A 23,884-nucleotide genomic window follows, 5' to 3' on the forward strand; every position below is an offset into this window, starting at 1 on the left:
ATGATCCGCAACAGGAGAGGCCACCGCAATGAGATGCCCACACACCGCAATGAAGAGTAGCCCCCGCTCGCCGCAACTAAAGAAAGCCCGCACACAGCAATGAAGACCAAATGCAGCCCAAAATAAATACAAATAAATTTTTTTTTTAAGTCTGGTGAATTTCTTTACATATCCTGAGTTTAAGCGTTTAAAGGACGTGAACAAAATCCTAAATGTTTGACCCTTGCCATTGAAAATACTGAGACAGTGAATTGAAAGGAGGGTATGAACTCATACCTTTTATAGGACAGGGAGGGTCCACTGGGCTTTCTCCTGAGTTCTTAGCTATGGCACAGGCCTTCGACTTGGGAACAGGCTGAGTTTCCACTAAATTACTTTTAACATCGCCAGCAGAAGAGAATCACCTGATAGAACGATCCATTCTTCTTCCTTTGGTAATGCCAGTAATAGATAACTCCAAGGTCTCCTTCAAGTAGACTTTTGAGTTTATGGGTTTACAAAATATTCCTGAACTCTGAGTCCATTTTTCTTTGTCATCCAGCTGCAGGAAACAAACAAGTTTCATGGTCCCTGAAATTAGCCACCAACTTAAGACAAAAGATAATTCTGGAACTGCCACTCAGCATGCTATATCTGTTCTGCTGCCTCTATAAAGCAAGCCTTTTTAATGTAATTATATGACTAGTCCATCTATTGCTAAAATGATGAGGACAGCCTGGATTGATTTATTTTTCCTGCTTTAACTTAGCAATCAGTATACTTTATTGTAGCATTTCCCAAAACAGCTTCTGCAGAAATCCACCCTAAGATAATCTATGCAGAAGGAACCTGTGAGTAAATATATTGGGGAAATTCTGCAAGCAGATCTTTCCTGCTCCCACCCCTACCTTCTTTTGATTACAATTTATGTTAGTATATTAAAGGTTTTCCAAAGTTCTGCAATAAAGGAACCAGACTGGCATTTCATAAAGTCATGTACCATAGAATTGAGCTTTCCATGTAGCAGTTTTTTAAACCACAGAACCACTTTGGGAAATGCTGACATAGTTGTTCAGAGCTTTGAGGTCAACTCTCAGCTTCTATGTATTCAGCTTTTTTAGAGTCCATATATAAGTGAGGTCATGCAGGTTTTTTTCCTTCTGTGTCTTGCTACCATGGGCAGGGAGGTGGGGAAAATGGGAACGTGTTGGTCCAAGGATACAAAGTTGAAGTTATGTAGGATGAAGAAGTCTAGTGATCTAATGTGTAGCATGATGACTATAGTTGAATACTAGAAGTTTGCTGAAAAGTGATTTCAGGTGCTCTCACCACAAAAAAAAGGGAAAAAAAAATGGTACCTATGTGAGGAGAAGGCTATGTTAAAATTATCTTGACTGTAGTTATCATGTCACTATGTATATGTATATCAAATTATCATGCTGTACACATTAAATATATACAATTTTTATTTTACAAAATGATTTTTTAAAAAGAGCTTCCGGGTCAAGATCTAGGTGACCTTGGGCAAGCTATCTCCCCTTCCTGACCACTTGTTTCCTTAATTGTAAAGTAGGGTAAGAATATATTTCTTTGAGGAATTTGACAGTTTAACATAGCAGTGCACATAGTAACCATTCAGTGAATTGTAGCAGTTTCTGCAACTAGCTGATGTTCACAGTGCATCAGTGCCCAGCATGGGTTAACAACTCTTCCTTTTGGAAAGCTGATGTAACATAACCTGGATTTGTAACAGAATTTACCTGATTAGTCACTACCATAAAAGTACAAATGAAATTTTAAAATTTAACAGTTTGGAAGAATCTCTCATTTCTAAGGGGCTCCTACAGGTTGTCCAACATTGAGATGCAGCTGTGTGATTAGTATTGATTATCAATGTAATGTAGAAAGAACTTGGTAATTTACCCAAACTCTCAGATAATTAATGGAGTCTGTGAATTAAGAACAAACTTGTTTCACCAGGTGGGACTTTGCATTTAAGCACTCTGTAGAAATTAATATGATCATTATTATTTAAATTATTATTCATTTATAAAATGCTTAATGCAAGTCACAGTCCTAAGCAGAACCTCCTTGGAAGTATCACGATTACCATGCAACTGAATTACCACCAACAGGGGTGGAGATGGCTGCTCATCTCAGGAAGCAGAATAGTAGGTACACGGTTCAGAGAGCCTTTAGGACTGAAAAGGGACCCTGCCATCAGGGAACCAAGTTTCCACGTGACTTTTCTTGTCTTTTGCTCATATGGCCTCTAATGGTAGAGAAGCTGAGCAATGAAGATTGGAAGTAGAAAAAAAAAAAAACATCTTGAGTGCATCCTATAGATTTATACCTAAATTAATCTGAATGTCACTAATACTGGACCAGACTTAAGTGAACCTTATGTCTACCCATGAAAACACTCTTGGTAAAAAAATTAATACAGTAGACAAGAATAGAAGAGGAACTATTTAATCTACTCAAGGAATAAATTATTATTGAACACTTTGGATATACAATATGAGAGTTACTAATGTTCCTGGACTACTAACAGTTTGCATATAATAGGTCTCCCTGGGGAGAGGAACCAAGATGGCAGAGTAGAAGGACGTGCTCTCACTCCCTCTTGCGAGAACACCAGAATCACAACTAGCTGCTGGACAATCAACAACAGGAAGACACTGGAACTCACAAAAAAAGATACCCCACATCCAAATACAAAGGAGAAGCCATAATGAGACGGTAGGAGGGGCACAATCACACTAAAATCAAATCCCAAAACTGGTGGGTGGGTGACTCACAGACTGGAGAACACTTATACCACAGAGGTCCACCCACTGGAGTGAAGGTTCTGAGCCCCACGTCAGGCTTCCCAACCTGGGGGTCTGGCAACAGGAGGAGGAATTCCTAGAGAATCAGACTTTGAAGCCTAGTGGGAAATGATGGCAGGACTTTGACAGAACTGGGGGAAACAGAGACTCCACTCTTGGAGGGCACACACAAAGTAGTGTGCACATTGGGCCGCAGTGGAAGGAGCAGTAACCCCAGGGGAGGCTGAACCAGACTTACCTACTAGTGTTGGAGGGTCTCCTGCAGAGATGGAGGGAGGGGGTTATTGTGGCTCAACATGGGGACAATGACATTGGCAGCAAAAGTTCTGGGAAGTACTCCTTGGCATGAGCCCTCCCAGAGTCTGTCATTAGCCCCACCAAAGAGCCCAGGTAGGCTCCAGTGTTGGGTTTCCTCAGGCCAAACAACCAACAGGAAAGGAACTCAGCCCTACCCATCAACAGTCAAGTGGATTAAAGTTTTACTGAGCTCTGCCCACCAGAGCAACAGTCAGCTCTACCCACCACCAGTCCCTCCCATCAAGCCTCTTAGATAGCCTCATCCACCAGAGAGCAGACAGCAGAAGCAAGAAGAACTACAATCCTGCAGCCTGTGGAACAAAAACCACATTCACAGAAAGACAGACAAGATGAAAAGGCAGAGGGCTATGTACCAAATGAAGGAACAAGATAAAACCCCAGAAAAACAACTAAATGAAGTGGACATAGGCAACCTTCCAGAAAAAGAATTCAGAATAATGATAGTGAAGATGATCCAGGACCTCGGAAAAACAATGGAGGCAAAGATCAAGAAGATGCAAGAAATGTTTAACAAAGACCTAGCAGAATTAAAGAACAATCAGAGATGAACAATACAATAACTGAAATGAAAACTACACCAGAAGGAATCAACAGGATAACTGAGGCAGAAGAACAGATAAGTGACCTGGAAGACAGAATGGTGGAATTCACTGCTGCGGAACAGAATAAAGAAAAAACAATGAAAAGAAATGAAGACAGCCTAAGAGACCTCTGGGACAACATTAAATGCAACAACATTTGCATTATAGGGGTCCCAGAAGGAGAAGGGAGAGAGAAAGGACCAGAGAAAATATTTGAAGAGATTATAGTTGAAAACTTCCCTAACATGGGAAAGGAAACAGCCACCCAAGTCCAGGAAGTGCAGGGATTCCCTGGCAGGATAAGCCCAAGGAGAAACACGCCGAGACACATAGTAATCAAATTGGCAAAAATTAAAGACAAAGAAAAATTATTGAAAGCAGCAAGGGAAAAATGACAAATAATATACAAGGGAACTCCCATAAGGTTAACAGCTGATTTCTCAGCAGAAACTCTACAAGCCAGAAGGGAGTAGCATGATATACTTAAAGCGATGAAAGGGAAGAATCTACAACCAAGATTACTCTACCTGGCAAGGATCTCATTCAGATATGATGGAGAAATCAAAAGCTTTACAAACAAGCAAAAGCTAAGAAAATTCAGCACCACCAAATCAGCTCCACAACAAATGCTAAAGGAACTTCTCTAAGTGGGAAACAAGAGAAGAAAAGGACCTACAAAACAAACCCAAAACAATTAAGAAAATGGTAATAGGAACATACATATCGATAAACGTGAATGGATTCACCTTAATGTGAATGGATTAAATTCTCCAACCAAAGACACAGGCTTGATGAATGGATACAAAAACAAGACCCATATATATGCTGTCTAAAAGAGACTCACTTCAGACCTAGGGACACATACAGACTGAAAGTGAGGGGATGGAAAAGGTATTCCATGCAAATGGAAATCAAAAGAAAGCTAGAGTAGCTATACTCAATCAGATAAAATAGACATTAAAATAAACAATGTTACAACAGACAAGGAAGGACACTACATAATGATCAAGGGATCAATACAAGAAGATGTAACAATTATAAATATATATGCACCCAACATAGCAGCACCTCAATACATAAGGCAACTGCTAACAGCTATAAAAGAGGAAATCGACAGTAACACAATAATAGTGGGGGACTTTAACACCTCACTTACACCCATGGACAGATCATCCAAAATGAAAATAAATAAGGAAACAGAAGCTTTAAATGACACAATAGACCAGATAGATTTAATTGATATTTATAGGACATTCCATCCCAAAACAGCAGATTATACTTTCTTCTCAAGTGCACATGGAACATTCTCCAGGACAGATCACATCCTGGGTCACAAATCAAGACTCAGTAAATTTAAGAAAATTGAAATCATATCAAGCATCTTTTCTAACCACAACGCTATGAGATTAGAAATGAATTACAGGGGAAAAAAAACGTAAAACATACAAACACATGGAGGCTAAACAATACGTTACTAAATAACCAAGAGATCACTGAAGAAATCAAAGAGGAAATCAGAAAATACCTAGAGACAAATACAATGAAAACACGATGATCCAAAACCTATGGGATGCAGTGAAAGCAGTTCTAAGAGGGAAGTCTATAGCTATACAAGCCTACCTCGAGAAACAAGAAAAATCTCAAATGAACAATCTAACCATACACCTAAAGGAACTAGAGAAAGAAGAACAAATAAAACCCAAAGTTAGCAGACGGAAAGAAATCATAAAGATCACAGCAGAAATAAATGAAATAGAAACAAAGAAAACAATAGCAAACATCAATAAAGCTAAAAGCTGGTTCTTTGAGAAGATAAAAAAATTGATAAACCATTACCCAGACTCATCAAGAAAATGAGGGAGAGGAATCAAATCAATAAAATTAGAAATGAAAAAGGAGAAGTTAAAACAGACACTGCAGAAATGCAAAGCATCCTAAGAGACTACTACAAGCAACTCTATGCTAATAAAATGGACAACCTGGAAGAAATGGACAAATTCTTAGAAAGGTATAACCTTCCAAGACTGAACCAGGATGAAACAGAAAATATGAGCAGACCAATCACAAATAATGAAATTTTAACTGTGATTAAAAATCTCCCAGCAAAAAAAAGTCCAGGACCAAATGGCTTCACAGGTGAATTCTATCAAACATTTAAAGAAGAACTAACACCCATCATTCTCAAACTCTTCCAAACAATTGCAGAGGAAGGAACACTCCCAAACTCATTCTATGAGGCCACCATCACCCTGATACCAAAACCAGACAAAGATACTACAAAAAAAGAAAATTACAGACCAATATCACTGATGAATACAGATGCAAAAATCCTCAACAAACTACTAGCAAACGGAATCCAACAACACATTAAAAGGATCACACACCATGATCAAGTGGGAATTATCACAGGGATGCAAGGATTCTTCAATCTACGCAAATCAATGTGATAACCATATTAACAAACTGAAGAAGAAAAACCATATGATCATCTCAGTAGATCCAGAAAAAGCTTTTAACAAAATTCAACACCTATTTATGGTAAAAACTCTCCAGAGTGTGGGCAGAGAGGGAACCTACCTCAACATAATAAAGGCCATATACGACAAACCCACAGCAAACATCATTCTCAATGGTGAAAAACTGAAAGCATTTCCACTAAGATCAGGAACGAGACAAGGATGTCCACACTCACCACTATTATTCAACATAGTTTTGGAAGTCCTAGCAATGGCAATCAGAGAAGAAAAAGAAATAAAAGGAATACAAATTGGACAAGAAGAAGTAAAACTGTCACTGTTTGCTGGTGACGATACTATACATAAAGAATCCTAAAAATGCCACCAGAAAACTACTAGAGCTAATCAATGAATTTGGTAAAGTTGCAGGATACAAAATTAATGCACAGAAATCTCTTGCATTACTATACACTAATGATGAAAAATATGAAAGAGAAATTATGGAAACACTCCCATTTACCACTGCAACAAAAAGAATAAAATACCTAGGAATAAACTTACCTCGGGACACAAAAGACCTGTATGCAGAAAACTATAAGACACTGATGAAAGAAATTAAAGATGATACCAACAGATGGAGAGATATACCATGTTCTTGGATTGGAAGAATCAGTATTCTGAAAATGACTATACTACCCAAAGCAATCTATAGATTCAATGCAATCCCTATCAAATTACCAATGACATTTTTTACAGAACTAAAACAAAACATCTAAAAATTTGTATGAAGACACAAAAGACCCTGAATAGACAAAGCGTCATGAGGGAAAAAAACGGAGCTGGAGGAATCGGACTCCCTGACTTCAGACTATACTAAAAAGCTACAGTAATCAAGACAATATGGTACTGGCACAAAAACAGAAACACAGATCAATGGAACAAGATAGAAAGCCCACAGATAAATCCACACACCTATGGTCAACTAATCTATGACAAAGAAGCAAAGATATACAATGGAGAAAAGACAGTCTCTTCAATAAGTGGTGCTGGAAAAACTGGACAGCTACATGTAAAAGAATGAAATTAGAACACTCCCTAACACCATACACAAAAATAAACTCAAAATGGATTAGAGACCTAAATGTAAGACCGAACACTATAAAACTCTTAGAGGAAAACATAGGGAGAACACTCTTTGACATAAATCCCAGCAAGATCTTTTTTGATCCACTTCCTAGAGTAATGGAAATAAAACCAAAATTAAACAAATGGAACCTAATGAAACTTAAAAGCTTTTGCGCAGCAAAGGAAACCATAAATAAGACGAAAAGACAACCCTCAGAATGGGAGAAAATACTTGCAAATGAATCAACAGACAAAGGATTAATCTCCAAAATATATAAACAGCTCATGCAGCTCAATATTAAACAAACAACCCAATCCAAAAATGGGCAGAAGACCTAAATAGACATTTCTCCAAAGAAGACATACAGATGGCCAGAAGCACATGAAAAGCTGCTCGACATCACTAATTATTAGAGAAATGCAAATCAAAACTACAATGAGGTATCACCTCACACCAGTTAGAATGGGCATCATCAGAAAATCTACAAAAAACAAATGCTGGAGAGGGTGTGGAGAAAAGGGAACCCTCTTGCACTGTTGGTGGGAATGTAAATTGATACAGCCACTATGGAGAACAGTATGGAGGTTCCTTAAAAAACTAAAAATAGAATTACCATACGATCCAGCAATCCCACTCCTGGGCATATACCCAGAGAAAACCATAATTCAAAAAGACACATGCACCCCAATGTTCATTGCAGCACTATTTACAATAGCCAGCTCATGGAAGCAACCTAAATGCCCATGGACAGACGAATGGACAAAGAGGTTGTGGTACATATATACAATGGAATATTACTTAGCCATAAAAAGGAACGAAATTGAGTCATTTGTTGGGATGTGGATGGATCTAGAGACTGTCATACAGAGTGAAGTCAGTCAGAAAGAGAACAACAAATATCGTATATTAACGCATGTATGTGGAACCTAGAAAAATGGTACAGATGAACCAGTTTGCAGGGCAGAAGTTGAGACACAGATGTAGAGAACAAACGTATGGACACCAAGGTGGGAAAACTGCAGTGGAGTGGGGATATTGGTGTGCTGAATTGGGCGACTGGGATTGACATGTATACACTGATGTGTATAAAATTGATGACTAATAAGAACCTGCAGTATAAAACAACAACAACAAAAAAATACCAACAACTAATACTAAACTTTCTTTGGGTTATTGGTATGGAAGTATGTTAATATAAATGTTTCAGACATTACATGAAATTTCTAAAAATGTTCTGGTGTAATGTTATAAGTCATAATTCTAGTTATTACTTTAAAATGTATATCTCAGAAATAACTAAATTTCCTTGTCAATTGCATTATTATGAACTTTCATCAAATCTTTAACCATGGTCATTTTTAAGTCTTTTGTCATTTACAGAGTTCTGGGTGTACTCTGATGCTTTTGCAACAACGTTCCTATAAAAGGGTTTCGTCTTCAAGGAATTCATGCAAAAGACTCTGACAAGTACAGGTTTCTGGTAACTGACTATATTGCTGAACTGAATGAATAAGCATTTTCAGAACTCTAATGGAAAACTGATGAATTCATAAAAGTACTAACAAAAAATCAAGATAAAAAAACAAATTAATTACATGGGACTGAGTGAACTGATGAGGATGATTATAATTTTTGTGATTTTCTGAATTTAAAAAAAAAAAGAAAGGTAAATAGAAAAAGAAAAATCTCCCTGCCAATTTTTTAAGTTTATTGTACTAAAACCCAAATCCACTTTTTTTCATAATTGGTTTTCCTTTAAATTAGTTTGGATAAATGGGGCTTTATTGTACAGTTATTCCTAAGTGGTTAAATTGATTATAGAATACAAATAGTCCATGCAAAACTATCACCAGATTTCAGTTTTAAAAGAGTATCCTGAAAAAAAGAGAGTGCCCTCAGATGACCATGTTTACTCAACTCCAAGTATAGATTGCCATAGGTTTATCAATTGTTTATTTTTTCGATGATTTTCCTGCTTTTTTCCAAACATGATGAGTATTTTGCACTTCATGTATCTACATGTGTGTTTAATATAGGAAATACCTGCTGAAAATTCTATTTAAATTGACTCTTTACTAGCTATAGAATTAGGAATTTTGATTACCAAGATACAACCTGAAGTCTAGGATGATATAAAGGAATTATGTTTATAGTTGTTGGTGTGGTCTGTGCGCTTTTAAAAAAAATCCTCCTCTTCTTTCTCTTCCGTTGTCACTTTTCAATATACCTTATTGTTTTCCCCTCATTTTCCTATACATTTAAATTTATTTTAATTGTTTTCAAACAGTGACTGAATACAACGTTATAGCTTTATCTTAAATTGCTCTCTCAAGAAAGTCTTCTCAATCACTTAATGTAAAATATGCCAGCATAATATTTTTATAAAGCACATAATGAGCGGAACCAATGTGAATGCAACATCAATGAAGTAAGACTGGTCTCTGCTCTATTCTCAGAGACTGTAATTCAAAAAGTAGTTGACATTATTTGCAGTGGTTGACAGCCTCTTCTCAGACTGCTTGAATAAATTTGGGTATTAATATGCTTCCTGCCTATTTAGAGAGAACTACTGTTCTATCTGCCTCAGGAGACTGTTTTATTTCCAGATTTAACTCAGCACAATATGATGGGCCCCAACTTTTGAGTTAAGCATCCTTCTTTACAAAGCATGCCTTGATTTAATGAGAATGTGTTCAGCTCTCTCTGCGGTGCACACAGCAAGTATACACAGATCTAAGTGTCTCCTGAGAGCCTCAAGACACTTAGCCCCAAGATAAAAGAGGAGACATGCAAAGGAACTGGGTGGGATTGTGCAGTTTTTCCAAAGTTCCTAGAGAGCAGATGTGGTCTTAGGGAGGTAGAGGAATAGACATTCATTGAGCACCTGTAGGCACTTTGTATACATACATCTTCATCTTAACTTCTACAACAACCATATGAGGTGGAGTTACAGATGAGGAAACTAAAGATCAGAGAATTTAAATCACTCCCTCAAAGTCATTCTGCCAGTCTGTCAACGTAACAGTGCTTGGCACACAGTGTGCATTCAAATGAATAGTTCTGAATACTGAATGGGTCTTTCAGGGAAGCAATTTTCAGCATGCACCAAGAGCCTCAAAAATGTGTATGTCCTTTGAACCAGCAGTTTAACCTTGAGAAATTATCAGAGATGTGGACAAAGATTGTGTGTGTGTGCATGTAAATTCAAGAAAGTAACTGCAGCCTCATTTTAAAAACAAAACTTTCCTAATAATTAGTGATGCTGAACATCTTTTCATGTGTCTGTCGGCCATCTGTATGTCTTATTTGGAAAAAACACCTATTCAGATCCTCTGCCCATTTTTTAATTTTTGTTTTTTATTGTTATTAAGTTGTATGAGTTCTTTATATATTTTATTAATCCCTTATCAGATATATAATTTGCAAATACCTTGCTCCATTCAGTAAGTTGTCTTTTTTTTTTTTTGATGGTTTCCTTTAATGTGCAGAAGCTTTCTAGTTTGATGTAATCCCATTTGTTTAATTTTGCTTTTGTTTCCCTTGGCTGAGGAGACATATCCAGAAAGATATTGGTAAGACCAAAGTTAAAGAGCATACTGCCTATGTTCTCTTCTAGGATTTTTATGGTTTCAGGTCTTACATTCAAGTGTTTAATCCATTTTGAGTTGATTTTTGTGTATGGTATAATATAGTGGTCTAGTTTCATTCTTTTGCATGTGGATGTCTAGTGTCCCCAGCATGATTTACTGCAGAGACAATCTTTTCTCTGTTGCATGTTCTTTGCTCCCTTATTGTAGATTTATTGTTCATGTGTGTGTGGATTTGTTTCTCGGCTCTCAGTTCATTTCCAGTGATCTGTATGTCTGTTTTTCTGCCAATACCATACTGTTTTGATTTAAATAACTTTGCAGTATAATTTTAAATCAGGGAGTGTGATACCTCCAGCTTTGTTCTCTGTTGTCAGGATTGTTTTGGCCACCTGGGGTCTTTTGTGGTTCCATATAAATTTTAGGATTTTTTGTTCTAGTTCTGTGAAAAATGTCATTGGGATTGCATTTAACCTGTAAATTTCTTTAGGTAATGGTTATTTTTAAGTGTTAATTCTTCCAGTCCATGAGCATGGAATATCTTTCCATGTCTTTGTGTCTTCAATTTCTTTCAACAGTATTTTACAGTTGTCAATGTGTAGATCTTTTACCTCCTTTGTTAAATTTATTCCTAGGTATTCTTTTTGTTGCAATGGTAAATGGAACTGTTTTCTTAATTCTACTGGTTATTAGGGAAATTTAAATTAAAATCACAATGAGATATTACCTCATGCCCATTAGAATGGTTATTTTCAAAAAGGTGTTAGAGAGGGTGTGGAGAAAGGGAAACCCTCAGCACCACTGTTGGGAATGTAAATTGGTGCAGCCACTATGAAAAACAATATGGAGAGTCCTCAAAAAATTAAGAATAAACTACCATATGATCCAGCTATTCCATTTCTGGGTATTTATCTGAAGAATATGAAAACACTAATTCAAAAAGATATATGCATCCCTGTGTTCATTGCAGCATTATTTATAAAAAGCCAAGATATGGAAACAACCTAAGAGCCTACTGATGGATGAATGGATAAAGAAGATATGGTGTGTGTGTGTGTGTATAGACAATGGAACTCAGCCATAAAAAAATGAAATCTTGCCATTTGTGACAACACGGATGGACCTTGAGGGTATTATGCTAAGTGAAATAAATCAGAAAGAGAAATACAAATACAGTACGATTTCACTCATATGTGGAATATTTTTTAAGTTAAAATTAATTTTTTTAAAATGAACAAGCCAAACAAAAGGAAAACAGACACATAGATACAAAGAACAGAGTAGTGGTTACCAGAGAGGAAGGGGGTCGGAGGAGGATGAAATAGATAAAAAGGGGGTCAACTGTAGTATGGTGACAAATGGAAACTAAGCTTTTGGTAGTGAGCACACTGCAGTGTATACAGACGTTGAAATATAATGGTGTGCATGGAAGGAAGGAAGGAAGGATGGACACTTTTGGACATGCACCCAATACTGAAAAGGGAAATAACTGAATAAATTACAACAGTGTTATGTAGCCATTATAAACAGTATTTTCAAAGAATTTTCTGTGGCATGGGGAAGTACCCACAATAGGATACAGTACTAAATATATATAGTATGGCCTCAACCATGTTTTAGAAAAACACAGACAGAAAAATTACTAGAATAAAATGTACCATAAATGTAATTGTGGTTATCTCTTAGCAACTGAATACTACACGATTTTATTGCCTTTTTACAGTAATATGTATTCTAAATTTTCTGTAGTAAGTTGTTTTAGCTTGTAATAATGACAAGATGTTTTCTTTTGTATTATGGCTTTAAGAAATGCTTTAGGAACTTCTACACTGAAGTCTCCATTCCATACAGTTAATGGAGACTGTATTAATCTCAAATACAAGAAAATTCCCATAGAGAGCCAATATAACAGTGAGTAAGAGAACTGGCTCTGGAGCTGGGCTTCCTGAGTTCAAAACCTAGCTCTGCTCTTCACTTACTGTGGGATCCTTGGTGCACTGCTAACCCTTTCTCTCTCCGTTGGTGCTCCCATTGGTTAAAATGGGATCGGTGATGTGCCATTGCATAAGGCTGTTGTGAGCAGCAGGTTTTAGTAAGTGCCTAGAACATAGTAAGTGGTCAGGCAACTGCTATTCTTGCATTGGATTTAAAAGCTATTTAACTTCTGTTATTTTTATACCTTGCAGTTGTTTATTTTAAGGCTGGTAACAACAGATTTTTTACCAACTTTCTCTTCGCTTTCACCATAGCAAAAGCATTCCCCTTTTTGCATTTTGTTGTTGACTTAATTCATTGAATTCCTGGCACGATCTCTAGGTGAGATAGCTGGCTTCATTAGACACAGACTAAACCCTCAGTCATTTGACAAGTTTAGAATTTGAAGACCTAGTTAGATCATGTAACAGTATTAGTCATGTGTCCAACCCTCTGCTAAGCCATGGGGAAATCATTAGAAGGATGATATTTTTTTCCTGCCTCTAAGCCAACCAACATTTATTGAGTCTCTCCTACGTGCCAGGGATTGCAAATACAAAAGTGAGAAAGGCACAGCCCCTGCCTTCAAGGAGCTCACACTAGATACCCAGCAATTACATGCATTATGATAAATGCACCATTTGAAATAGACACAAGATAATATGTATGTTGGGGGCAACAATGGTTTAGGGTGGGCTAGACATGACAGTCTTTCCTAGGAAAGGGGTCTGAAGTGTATTGAAGCACATAGGAGTAAGTGGGAAGGCTAAGATGAGACTCAGAGTTCACACAGAGGTAGCAGTAAGCACAAAAGCATACAGGTAAAAGAAACATGACACATCTGTGAAAATTTAGGTAATTTGGCAAGGCGTGGGATTGGAGATCGCTAGGGAGAGGAAAAATGGATCAGGTTCTAAGATGAGCTGACAGTGAGGCAGGGCAAAGTTCGCAATTTTTTCTTGGAAGCAGTGAGAAGATGGTAACAAATTTGCCTTTTTAAAAGTATACTACAGAAATGTGTGGAAGATGAACCAGAAAAGGTATGGGGACACCTAACAACAAAAGGCTACTGCTGTATCTCTGAAGGCAAGAGGGACTAGATCAATACAGAGATAATGAAGCTGGCAGAGAGTAGAGAGCTGGATAGCAGGTGACGTGTAATTGTATGTGGTAAAAGTAAGGGAGAAAAATCTGGCTGGGCTCCCAGATTTCTGAATTGAGGAGCAAGCTGGGCAGATAGTGGAGTTACTGACTGAGCAGGGGACCCCAAAGGAAAAGCAGGTGTGATAATGGGGTCAGGTGTAGACATACCGAATTCAAGATGACTTTGGGTGACTCACCTGAAGTTGCCCAGTAAGAAAACATGGGTCTGGAGCCTCAGCAGCACAACCTAGAAAAAAGCAAAAATTTGGTCACTGAAGCCATGAGCTGAGTAGAATTGTCCTAGGGAGAGTCTGCAGAATGAGAAAGAGAAGAGGGCCAAGGACAGAACCCTGGAATTACAGCATTTGCAAGATATCAGAGAGAATAGAGCAAGCAAGCAGGAGACCCGAATGTATAGGAGGAAGATTCAAGATTTAGGGAATGCAGCAGAGTGAAAGGGTGCCCTCAGGGAATATATAATCCAGCTGGGAAGTCATTGAATCTATGGCTGAAGAAATGAGGTAGAAGAGTTGCCCATGACTGTACTTGATCCATCACCCAAGAAGGATACAGACAGTTCTTACAAAGTTGAGAAGAGAATGCAATTGACCTGAACCTTGATAAAGGTGATGGGACTTCACTGAGCCTGAAATACAGGTAGAATTGAAACCAGGGGAGGACATTTCATCTGAGGTGATGAGATTTGTTCAAATCCATCCTCATGGCTGAAAATAACTGAAGGTGGATTTTTTATTGATAGTGGTCAGCAGTGCCATCACTGAATAATGAAGACAGCATTTGGTTCTCTGAGTTATAACAACCCTTGGTTAAACAGTATCATATAAAACTGGGTGCAGTGTTGATCTGACGTCTATACAAGATTAACTTTAAGAAAGTCATGACAGGAAAACAGTATGGCTCACACAAAGCAGAGTCATTCTGGAAACACAGATGTGTCTCACTTTGAGGGCACCATGAGGGTCAGTTCCGATGGGGAGAAAACCTATCCTGGTTATATATACCCTCTTGATTTTATGATAACTAATTCTAAAATCCCTTTGGTTTAATGCAGCTGTTCCTGGCTGTGGAGTTGCAGGTACCCTGCCCCATCTTTCCTCTAGCCTCTGGCGGCTAAGCTGTGGACATGTGGAAGGAAGCAGGAAGGGGAGATTTTCTTTTGCCCTCCCCCAATTCCTCTGCACCTTCAGTCCCTTCACTGTCTTATTCTTTCCCATTGGCCTGTTCCTTCTTGGGTGCACCTGGCTTGCCATGCAGTTTAGGCAATAACTTTTCATTTACCAAGAGGAATAGATTTCTTTAGGACAGAAACAGTCAGGCATTACCTTGGGAAATAACCTGTCAAAACCTATCTATGCTGGTCTTCTCACAATTCTGTCATAGTGATTGCTTTCCATGACCAATGCCATACCTGCAGAGAGGAAGGTACAGAATAAGGAAAAGACATTGGGAAACCAGGTTCCAGTGCTAGCTATGTCACTTCCCTAGTGACATGATCTTGTGGAAGCCCTGAACCTCACCTAGTCTCAGTCTTCTCAGTAGAATTTCTGTGACAATCAAATGAGACAATATTTGTAAAGATGCTTTATGATTGCAAAATGCTATTCAAATATTAAGCAGTGGTGATAGACTATAATCATAACCATGATATGAAAGCAAATGGGAACCCAGATTTCTCCTCCTAAATCTGTTCTGAAGACCTAGACAGACCTTCCATTCCAACCCTTGCATTCAGCCAGTTTCTCCAGAGCCATATCTCCTCTGTTAATCTGTGCTGACTTATCTTGGCTCCAGTAGTGGTTGATGCAGCTGAGTAATAGTAAGCTAACTCCATTCTCCTCCCCTTAGTGCAGAGTGGAAGCCCTTGAAATCCACCCCTAAAGAAGAAAAGTGGAAAACAATTTACAAAGTGCTTCCTCTGGGGCATGCACTTTCTTTGCCTGAGATCCTTTTCCACAAACCACAGACTGTTCCCACAGAGGAGAAATGAGGAAGCCTTTGCAGCTGAGACCAGTGGAAATGACATTTCTATTAAAAGCTGTCTGTGGCTAGAGGTATCCATCCCAGGTACAAAGTTAAATGATGTGATAAAAACTTATTCAAAGATATAAAGCTATTATATAAAATGCCATTTAACTATCTTCCACTCAGCATTAACAAAATACAGCTATAAATCTCCTTTGGTTGTAATCTGGCAAGTTTCTAGGTCTCGTGGGTTATGCATCTGCCAGTTCATCACTGTTGAAATCTCTTTTCCAGTCCTGGTAAATGGGATGTCAGGGAGGCATAACCATTTGAAATGTGATGGTTTTCAACCTTCTCAGTATCATTATTCATGAATCTGAGAGTGCTAAGTTCCTTCTAGGACAGCTTTCTGTCACTGTTTCTTTACCTGCTGGCTAAGTACAGTGCTGAGGCCCCATATTTCATATACTTGAGATCAGAGGCAAAGAGGACCAACCAACGAGGCCATGGCTCGGGATTCAAGGTTGGGAACTGACATATCTCCTCTGAACTTTGAGACTGATCGACAGCTTCTTACGTGGGGCTATGCATTTAGGGGTGAAGGGGTAAAATGGAAGGGAACAGTTGAAAGGAATACAGAGCATCATATCTGGAGAAGTTCTGTACCTCCAATTTTCCTGTGGTTATCCATCTAAACCCCAGGTCAAGAGGAAATGCTGATATGATCCAGATATGTCTCACTGAACTTGCCTAATTCTATGGACTTGTTAGGGTTTCCATCTACCTTTGCAAGCCTGCTCTTCTGAGTCTCACCAAACAGAATGCCGCTAGAATGGAAACGAGTGTTGTCAGTGATGGGGCTGCGAAAGAAGCCTTCAGCACTTGCCCAGGTCCTACAGTCAGTGGGTATTCTTCCTAAAAGTGAGTCAGTCAGACCAAGTCAGAAGAAAAGTCGACTTGTTTCCTAGACACTCGAGCCCCTTCCAGAGTCTGACCCACCTTGCTTTTTCGGGGCGCTCACCCTGGGCGGGGGTGTCACTGTAGGTCAGCCGAGCCAGCTTCTGATGCTCTTCCTGTCCTCTTTCAGGAAACAGCATCCTCCATTCAGCGGCCGACAGCGTGACCAGTGCAGTGCAGAAAGCAAGCCAGGCCTTGAACGAGCGCGGGGAGCGCTTAGGCCGCGCAGAGGAGAAGACGGAAGACATGAAGAACAGCGCCCAGCAGTTTGCAGAAACTGCACACAAGGTGGGTCCCGCAGCGTGGCCGGGGGCTCAGCTCTGGGTTGTCAGGGAGCTTTGGTGCCCAAAACTTTATTTCAGTATGTTTCCCAGGTGGGAGGCTTTACAAAGTCAAGCCTTATTTTTTTTTTTTTTTTTTGGCCCCTGTATACAGTTTCCTTCTACTACTTAGTAAGTACCAGAGTTGGGAAGATTTCTTCTTGGACCTGTTTCTTTGGTTATCTCGTTTCTGCTGTCTTCATCCCTGTCTCTGACCTCGTATCTTTGGGAAACGTGGACCATCTTTATTTCCTACCCGGAAGTTTAAGGCTCAAGTTTCAGGGAACAGGATGGGGGTGGGAGTAGGACAGGTGTAAGAATATCCCTCCTCTGTTAGCCAGTGCTTGAAAGAGGACTGTGGGCTCTTGTGCTTACTTTTCCATGCTGTCCCTTTCTGGTCATGAGCCTGGCATCCTGTGTTCTTATCTCTTTACCGTATAAAAAGCAAACTCTTAGAGTCCCAGGGCACCTCAGGGCTAGTTTGCCCTGTGGAGGGGCCTTGGACCTCTAGGGCTGACCTGACTAGTGCAGAGCTGCCTGCAAAATTCCCACCTGCCTCTGGGTCCAGAGGATGGCGTTTTCCACATGCCTCAGGTGTACACATGCACATTCACACATGCACTGAAAATGTGCCTTTCAGAAGGGGAAGGGGGGATTTTTATTGGCAGCCGGCTATCTAAGGCAGTGACAAATCAAAGGAAAGAGAAGCCCTGTTGGTCAGGTGATAAAAGAGGATTTATTACTGTTCTTGTACTTTGGATCAAAGGGCAGCTCCTTTCTGGCTAGTGATTTGAATTTAGGTTTCCAGAAACAACTTTTGCTGATAATTGTTGGCATGTCAGACTCACGATCTGGCCTTTCAAGATAGGCTTTTCAGGTGACCTTTGGGGAAAAAATTAATTTGCTTCAAAAGAAAACCCCGCTTTTGCTGAGGAAACAAGAATGGACAACCTGCAAAGCAACGGGAAAAATCTCCCGAGCTCAGCCAGGCCGGCCCCTTCCCGAGGCTTAAGCCCAGGCCCGACTGCAGATCCAGATCTGAGTGGATGCATCTAGCCTGCCCTTCCTGCATCCCCTTTGCACAGACCTGTCTCGTCGTGTCATCAATTCCCTGTCATGACAGTGTCTTACTGTACTGGGCAGTGGAAGTCTGAGGAAACATTTAAAGTGTTGATTTGGAGAAGAGAAGACTACAGGAATTATTTTTTAATTGTCTTCAAGTCTGGGAAGGGCAATATTGCAGCACTTCTCTTTCATGTCTTGTTATACAGAATAGAGTACTCAATGGTGCACTGGTAACATTCTGCTAAAATAAGAGTTTAGGTTAATGATTAGGCCATGAACCAGGTTACCAAGGAAGTCTGTGAAATCATTCTTCCTAATGCGGAGCAGACAATACCTGGACGTCATCCATGTCACTATCCACCTCAGAGGAGGTCATACCAACACTGGGTTGGAGAACCTAACCAGATGGCCAGAATTCTTGGCCCTGGTCACCCTGTTTCCCTGATACTGTGGCCAAGTTTGCTAGGTAGTTGGGAAGACAGTTATGGTATGGTAGTTAACATCTTGTGTTTGATTTAGCAACTCCATGACCTTGAGCAGGGGCTTAATTTCTCGAAGCCCCAGTTTCCTCATCAGTAAAATAGGGCTAACTAATAATAGTACCTTTCTCTTAGGGTGTTGCGAGAACTGAATGCATTCAAACCTATAAATTGGTTAGCACAATACTTGGTGCATATAAACCTCAGTTAATATTAGTTATAACTGTTTCCATAAAAATGGTTTCTGCTGAGCCTGCGCCAATCCATCACATGATGAGCACTGTAGAGGGTTGGAGAAATGTGACTGAGGATCCCAGCACAGGGGTGGGGAGGGACTGCGAAGCTGAACTGGCACGGCCCCGCCCGGCTGGGGCTCCCCTTTGCGCCAGTCCCAGCTGCACTGGAGAGGTAACCAGGGTCTGGTGTGAGAAGCAACACGATTGCTGCTGAGGATTAATGACTGTGGGTAAATTGGCCAAGCCCATTAGCTGAAGGTTAACAGCTGAGTGAATAACAGGACAGCAGCACTGATCAAATATTTATGGTTGGTATTCATTATGCACAACACTTAACAGCTCTGTGTTGATCTGAATGGTCCACATTGCTAAATAATGTATTAAAACTAGAGACAGAGCAAGAAGTGGAGGCCATACAGCTGAGGGGCTCAGAGTGTGGCCAGGGAGTGGGACGGATCTGAGAGCGAGCCCCGGCTCTGCCATTTCCACCCACCATGTTTCCTGGACTGTAAACTCTTCGAGTTCAGGAGTTAGCCTTCTTGGCAAAAACCCACAGCACTTAGCACAGCAGCCTGGAAACACTCAGGGCTTCACAAACACCATCTGACAGTCGACTGGCTTCACCAAGCACAGGCACCTGGAGCTCTTCCAGCTGACGTTGCCCAAGTAGAGATTAATTTAGCGACACAACTACCCCCAGTAACTCTAGCCCCAACCTCAGGGATTGATCCCTAATATCAGACTCTAGACACACGAGGGATCACAATTCAGCCTCAACCCTGCCTTCTGCTTCACGGCAGTATACGGGCTCCTTGGAAGGGATCTGGCTAAGGAAAGCAATGTCAGATTAATGTTATGTTTTGTACCTGCATACATTTCCTTAAATATATTATCATGGGCTCCAGCTGAGCTTGGGAAGCTATTGAATGATACAGTGGTATTTGGTGTTCCCATTTATAAAGATCTAACATTTCAATAAACCACATTTTTCAAATACCAGTGGAAGCAGTAAGTCAAGGTCTGAATTTGGTCTATTGTTCAGTCCTGGTTGGTAAAATGGTCTAATTGTCAAGTGCTTTGGACCTGGCTGAATGTCCAGGATATTACGTGGATTATCGCAGCTTGTTTGTTTCTCTACAGTTGGTGATTTTTAATACTTTACGAGATGTCAGTAAATACATTTGGAGAGTGTTGGTCTTCCTGGATAACTAGTAACCTGGGAGCCCAGACGCCTTTGTTTCTAGGGTAGGTCACTCATTCTGCCTCTACTTTGCCTCTTCCATTTGCACCTTCAGTGGCATGAAGGAACATCACGTGTAGCACCCTCCCTGACCTGGACACATACACCAACAACAATCCTGGAAGGAGGAGTAACAAATGCAGTGCTCAGTGTACTGTTTAGGGACATGCTGCACGTCTACTAAGTGCCACTGGGAACTGTAACGGTGATCTGCCACAGCCAGTAGAACCTTGGTGTTGCTTCTCATCGCGGATGTGGGGAAGGAGCAGCAAACGGACTCTCTCCACTGCTGATAACATCTTACTTTTGTCCCTTTCTCTCCTTAGCTTGCCATGAAGCACAAATGTTGAGAAACTGCCTCTCCTGGTGACCTCTTAAGATAAAATGAAGTTTGTTCAGCAGTTTTTACAAGAATTCTGGACCTCCGCTTGCTTTTTTTCCGCAAAATGTGGACATTTAGGTTATTTTTCCTTTTCAGATGTTGATGTTGTGTTTATACATTTCCCTAATAATCTTGCTAAGAAATGCTGCAAGCATCAGCTTTATTTTTTTCCCACTGTGTGTACGTGTGTGTCTGTATGTGTTTTCTCTTTAAGGTTTTTTTTTTTTTTTGGTAGTTTGAATATGAAATTCGGACCAAATGATATATTGAGCTAGGTCTAAACTATTTTTTTCCTGATATTAAGCAGGAAGACATTTTAATGTGGTGACATCAGATGTTATTGTTCCTGGTTGGAAATAAAAGTCAAGCAGTGAGTGACTGGCTTCACTCAGCCTCTTAGCTACTCTTAATTTGAAGGTTAAGATTCTATATCCTGAGACACAAATCTGTATGAGAAAAAACAATTGGATTTATCAGGGGAAACAGCAGTCTTAGATTTTGCTTTTTGTGTAGTAACTTTCTGCATGAGCCATCACCAGCATTCAAAAAAAAACAAATCAGAATCACAGATAGAAATCTACTTTCTGAGCTACAGTTTAAATTCTTCCATTACTTGTTTCCAGGCTGATTATTTAGAATTACCATATAAAGGATAAAAATTTGAGATTAAAGACCTAAGGAAAAGCCTATTTAAAAACCTCTGTGCATTCATGAATGTTTCTTTGTCATTGTCCCAAATTACGGTAGCTGGTCTTGAAAGGAGCTTGGATTTTTATCAAGAATTGATTTGTCCAGATAAAGGTCTGTGTAAAGGATAATGTGAAAAGATACATTTAAAATCTTTTTTCTCTTCTTTTTACAAAGTCATGACTGTTTAGAGACGCCTTCATGATGTCCTTGGGAAATGGCCTTCGGTTCTTGGTATCTGATTTTTGGTGGTTTTGATGTTGTTATTGATGTCTATTAATCTAATTTAAAGTGTGGGTTTCTTGACAAATTGCATTTCATGGCAATTGCAACTTGCCTGGTCTGACATAAAACAGCACAGTCATGAAGCCTTTACATTGCAGTCAGACTGAATGAGGTTGGTTCATACAGCTCCTGATTTTGTATCACTCAACACAGGCCTGGATTTTCAGTCTGGGAGTTTGGTTTCTTAGAAGGTTAAAATGCTAAATATAAAAGCTGTGCTTTGTCTTCCTGAAACAAGGAGGCAAGCTGTACATCCCAGATACATTCTCAGCCTCCCGCTGCGACGCACTGATTTTTTTAAGCTGCCTGTCTTCAGGACCCCTTTCTATTCCTTTCTACCCATTGAGGCCATGTGTATTGTAGGCTCTTACATAGCAGCATATGATGACTTTGGGATTATTTATGCTGATCTAAATAGCTTAAGTTCTCCTGATAAAGCATTCCCAGGGAGATAGAAAATTGGGCTATTGCAGGGTAAAATGATCTTAGTCACTATGTGTCAAAAAGGAGATGGGATTTGCCAGAGACAAATTTCTGAATCCTCTTAGGGAGATGATCCAGTTCAAGAAACTTCTCTGTAAAATTTATAGGGTAAACTATGTAAGTGTACTATAATATCTTGTACTTTTCTTTTGGTGTCTTAAAAGTTTAAAGAAGCAAGGAACTTGCTATCTGGTGAGTACCATTAGAAGCATTTACAATTTCTAAGAAAAGCTGAAAATATCCCACCAAATAGGTTTTCTTTGCAGGCCTCAGTATAGAAAATGCACGTGCACACGCGCACACACACAGATATATTCATCTTCCCAAATTGAATTCTAGCTTCAGATAGATAGTTGGTATAAATAATTGAAATGGTAAATCTAAAACGCCCTGACAATCAGTCAAACTCAATTTGTTGCCAAGTATCTAACAACAGTGTTTGTGAAGCTGCTTCTAAAGTAACAGAGGGTGAGGTCATAAGCATACTGTGAAATTTGAGATCTTTTCCTCTCTGGTAGACTTGTGATAGTTACTCTTCATAAATATAAGTACTCCCCATCTTGCCCTCTTTCCTCACTCTCTGCTTATCCTTTTAGGCTTCAGTCTTCTTGGAAATATCCTGGATTTGAAGAAAGCCTATCTGCATTGTTATTACCTTCCTCTATTGATTTGCTTCCAGGCTATGGTCATGTCCTTGACCTCCCTGTGTCCAAGTCCTACTACCTAGGCCTCTGCCCACAGAAGAGGCCAAACAGCAACCCCAGTCCCTCCTGGACCTCCTGACTTCTTGCACAGGAGCGAGCCCTGTGATGACGTACATGAGGTTCTTTGCTATCCTTTTGTAGAAGGTGCTTCAATACAAAATATTAATACAATCTAACCTAGAGAAAGTTGCTAAAATGACTCACATTATTTGGGACCACTTCAGTGGCTTGCTAAAAGACATTTAATTTCTTTGTTCATTTCTGCACCTCACTATTGAGTTTTGGAAATACTACATCTCAGTGAAGGATTTCTTAAATTGTATTGACAACTGGTAAAGAAAAGAGACTTCCCAGTGTTCTCACTTCTTCCTGGAATGTAGCTATAGTATTCTTCCCTAGTACTATTAGGTACCTGTGTACAGGAAGTAAGACAGTGATTCAGGTTAATGTTTCTATTAAAGAAGGTATTTGTAAAATGTAACAAGATCAGTAGTTAACTTTTTTAAGCTCTGAAAAACTAAAGATTATGTGTTAGACTTAAAATTACAGTGAAATCTGTCTTAATACTACTTTTGTGGCTAACAAAGGTTATGCATTTATGTAAAAATATTTACAGAATGCCCTCAATAAAGGATATTAAAGATAGGTTTCACTTTTAATTTTTAGAATTGTGACACTGCTGATGTCTGTTGTATGGTTATTAATTCTTCAGAAGTTCCCTAAGATGTCAAATATCATTTTTGTTCCTTTCAGAGACAAGTAACACCTGCTCTGTGATTCACTAATACAGCAAACTCTAATTTTGTCATTAAATATTTGAACTCTGTGATGAAAGTTCGTTTCTCTCAGTTATTTGGGAAATCTCTCAAACACTACCAGGTAGGTAGGCAACGTCACACTTTTGTTGCTAATGGGAAGACCCTGTGTGCCTCCGGGAGACCTAAGAATTGGGATTAGCATTCTGATAACATTTCTTCATGGACATTCTAATGGGTGAACTTGAAATGTAAAAACGACTAAAGAGCTAACTAATCTTAACTTAGACAATGAGCTTCTATCCAGCAAGAG

General features: G+C 39.4%; 1 protein-coding gene across 4 annotated transcripts in view; it reads left to right on the forward strand.

The window, feature by feature from the left end:
* The window catches only part of STXBP6 (syntaxin binding protein 6), a 253,495-nt gene extending 229,848 nt beyond the window's left edge, over positions 1-23,647 (forward strand). For all 4 annotated transcript variants that reach the window (XM_059058501.2, XM_067028641.1, XM_067028639.1 and 1 more), the window contains 2 exons: positions 17,066-17,223; positions 20,602-23,647. In XM_059058501.2, coding sequence (XP_058914484.1) covers positions 17,066-17,223; positions 20,602-20,625 — 182 coding nt within the window. In that variant the 3' untranslated portion in view covers positions 20,626-23,647. The remainder of the gene's footprint in view (positions 1-17,065; positions 17,224-20,601) is intronic.
* Positions 23,648-23,884: the final 237 nt, after the last annotated feature.

This window comes from Kogia breviceps, chromosome 3 (genome assembly GCF_026419965.1).
Source record: "Kogia breviceps isolate mKogBre1 chromosome 3, mKogBre1 haplotype 1, whole genome shotgun sequence".
In the NCBI taxonomy this organism is placed as follows: domain Eukaryota; kingdom Metazoa; phylum Chordata; class Mammalia; order Artiodactyla; family Physeteridae; genus Kogia; species Kogia breviceps.